Source organism: Limulus polyphemus, unplaced genomic scaffold, assembly GCF_000517525.1.
Source record: "Limulus polyphemus unplaced genomic scaffold, Limulus_polyphemus-2.1.2 Scaffold1976, whole genome shotgun sequence".
In the NCBI taxonomy this organism is placed as follows: Eukaryota; Metazoa; Arthropoda; class Merostomata; order Xiphosura; family Limulidae; genus Limulus; species Limulus polyphemus.
Genome location: NW_013667586.1, coordinates 215309 through 217565, shown reverse-complemented (window position 1 = coordinate 217565; position 2257 = coordinate 215309). Strand labels below are relative to the sequence as shown.

The 2257-nt window shown below is 32.0% G+C and overlaps 1 protein-coding gene across 2 annotated transcripts in view; it reads left to right on the top strand.

Moving 5' to 3' along the window:
- LOC106465541 (girdin-like) overlaps window positions 1-2257 on the top strand; it is a 30918-nt gene that overhangs the window by 6618 nt on the left and 22043 nt on the right. Inside the window, exon 3 of one of the 2 annotated variants that reach the window (XM_022393457.1) lies at window positions 912-1052. The exons of the other annotated variant lie outside the window; for it this stretch is intronic. Within the exon in view, the coding sequence (XP_022249165.1) occupies window positions 912-1052 (141 nt within the window). The remainder of the gene's footprint in view (window positions 1-911; window positions 1053-2257) is intronic. 2 annotated transcript variants of the gene reach the window in all.

Genomic DNA, 2257 nt, shown 5'->3' with positions numbered 1-2257 from the left:
CTGAATACAACTTTGCAATACATTTAATTTCCACAGTCACTTTAACTTAAACACACACTCTGATGTACGGTACAGCAGAGAAAATGAAATTTAATTGAATTATTATTCAATCATCAGGTACGTCAATTATTTACCCCCTGTCATGTAATTTTTTACGCCCAAGGGGTAAATTTACCCCTTGTTGAGAATCACTGTTCTAAGGTGAAAGGAGGACGATCGATGACATATTTATTAATTCATTGTATTGGAATTACACGCATAACCTGTTATAATAATGTAGTTTTTGTCTGTCCTGAAAATATGCGCACACTTCATTTCAACGGATGTAAACAAAAGATAGACGTAAATAAACTTTAATAGACATTTTGTACAACAAATTAAGAGCTTATCAAAGCTTTTAAAAAAGGCCTAACGTTAGGTCGTAGAATAACATTATATGTTTATACATTGATAGTTTTAAGTACGATAAAGTCTAGCCCTAACAAACTAAAGAAAAAAATGTTAATTTATCTCTTTATGGAATATAGGCTGTACTTAATAAAGGCTTAACTACTGTTAGCCCTAAGACAAGTGGACTTATATATTTCGGTATCTGCAATTAGAATTCTTTTGTATTATTCTAGAAATCATATGTTTAAAGAAATACTGTTGCAATAAAGATACTAATTTAATCTTATAATAGTTAGGCAGAAACAATGATTATAATTTTAATTTGCATTATTTAAGGTTTATTATGTTGGCAAAGCTTGTTTTCTAGCTACTTACTATTTGTTAATGAATCCTATTGTATTAAAGATCAGAGATCAAACCAAGTTTGTTTGTTTTTTTAAATTTTATGTTAATCTTCTCAAGAAAAAGTTCTCCGAATACTGTAGTCGAGAACTTGCTTTTGTACTCTTTTTATTATCAAGTCAAAAAATCGAAGAAGAGGAAACAAAGAAAGTAGCGGTAAAAGCCTTGAATATCTCAACGTTAGCCTACTCAGGAACTCAGTCCTTAGTTCAAGCACAGAACGATGTTTCACTTACTGAAGTTAAAGAATTGCAGAACATGTAAGTTGTGGTACCATAATTCTAACAAAAGTTAAAGACTGGGAGAAATAGATTTTCGATATAAATCTTATTATCTTCCTTCTGAAAATGCAAAGTGTTTAGATTATAAAAGGTACAAATAAAAACAATTAACAATTTTAACGCCAAAATAACTTTAAGGTAAAAAAAGCCTTCATATGTGTTATTAATAACTTGTTTATATTATAATTACGTAAACCACTTATTCTGAATTAAGCTGTGTTTATATTTATGGTTAATAATCATTTTTTGACCGACTGTACTTACATTGAGGGACATTTGTTTGCATCTGATGTTTATTACGCTTACAGATCACCATTTTTGTATGCAGTTCAGGGAATGCTAATATTACTACTTATCTTGAGGATATGAATGTAAGTTTCACAGTCAGATAGACCCCAGTGAGGATTAGCCACCTAGACATTTGGCTTCATAGGGAAATGAGATTCCAGAGATCAATACATCTAAAAAATAATGTCTTATTTCTGCATGGGATTAGGTTTGGGGGAGACTCTGTAGATTTTCAAGTCTCAATATCATTTCAAAGAAATCCGTCGAATAGTAGCTGAGGCATGCTTATATCATGAAAAATAAAAGGACACCACTGATTACCTTCACCCCAATAACTGAGCTGTGGACTAACTAATTACTTAACTAACGAAATAGTTTGATCTTTACCATTACCTTCAAGCGGCTTTTAACTTAAAGTTATCACTGTTTCCTGATGAAGTCTATCATTGAAACAAATTCACTGAAATATTCGCAATACTAAAGAAGAAAAAACATACTATTACGTCTCTGGTCGTTTGTTAATTTCCCTTAAAATTCCTTCCGAAAAACTTCAGCGATACAAGTCCTTTCTTAAATAAAATTAGTTTATTCTTTTCTGAATACAACTTTGCAATACATTTAATTTCCACAGTCACTTTAACTTAAACACACACTAGAATTCACAATGATTCACGCACTTTACTTATGGCTTGACTCGATTATCTGTCTCTATATCTCTCTGTCTGCAATTATTCTCCCCCGTCACTTTTTGCCGGTCATATATATACAAAAAAGAGGGCGTCTAGCAAACACTCGAGTTTTCACGAACGTTGTAGATACTCATTACGTGTTACCAGCGTCACGTGAATTCCGCTGTCGTATCAGTATTGGAGACCAGTACGGAAGAAGATACGTCC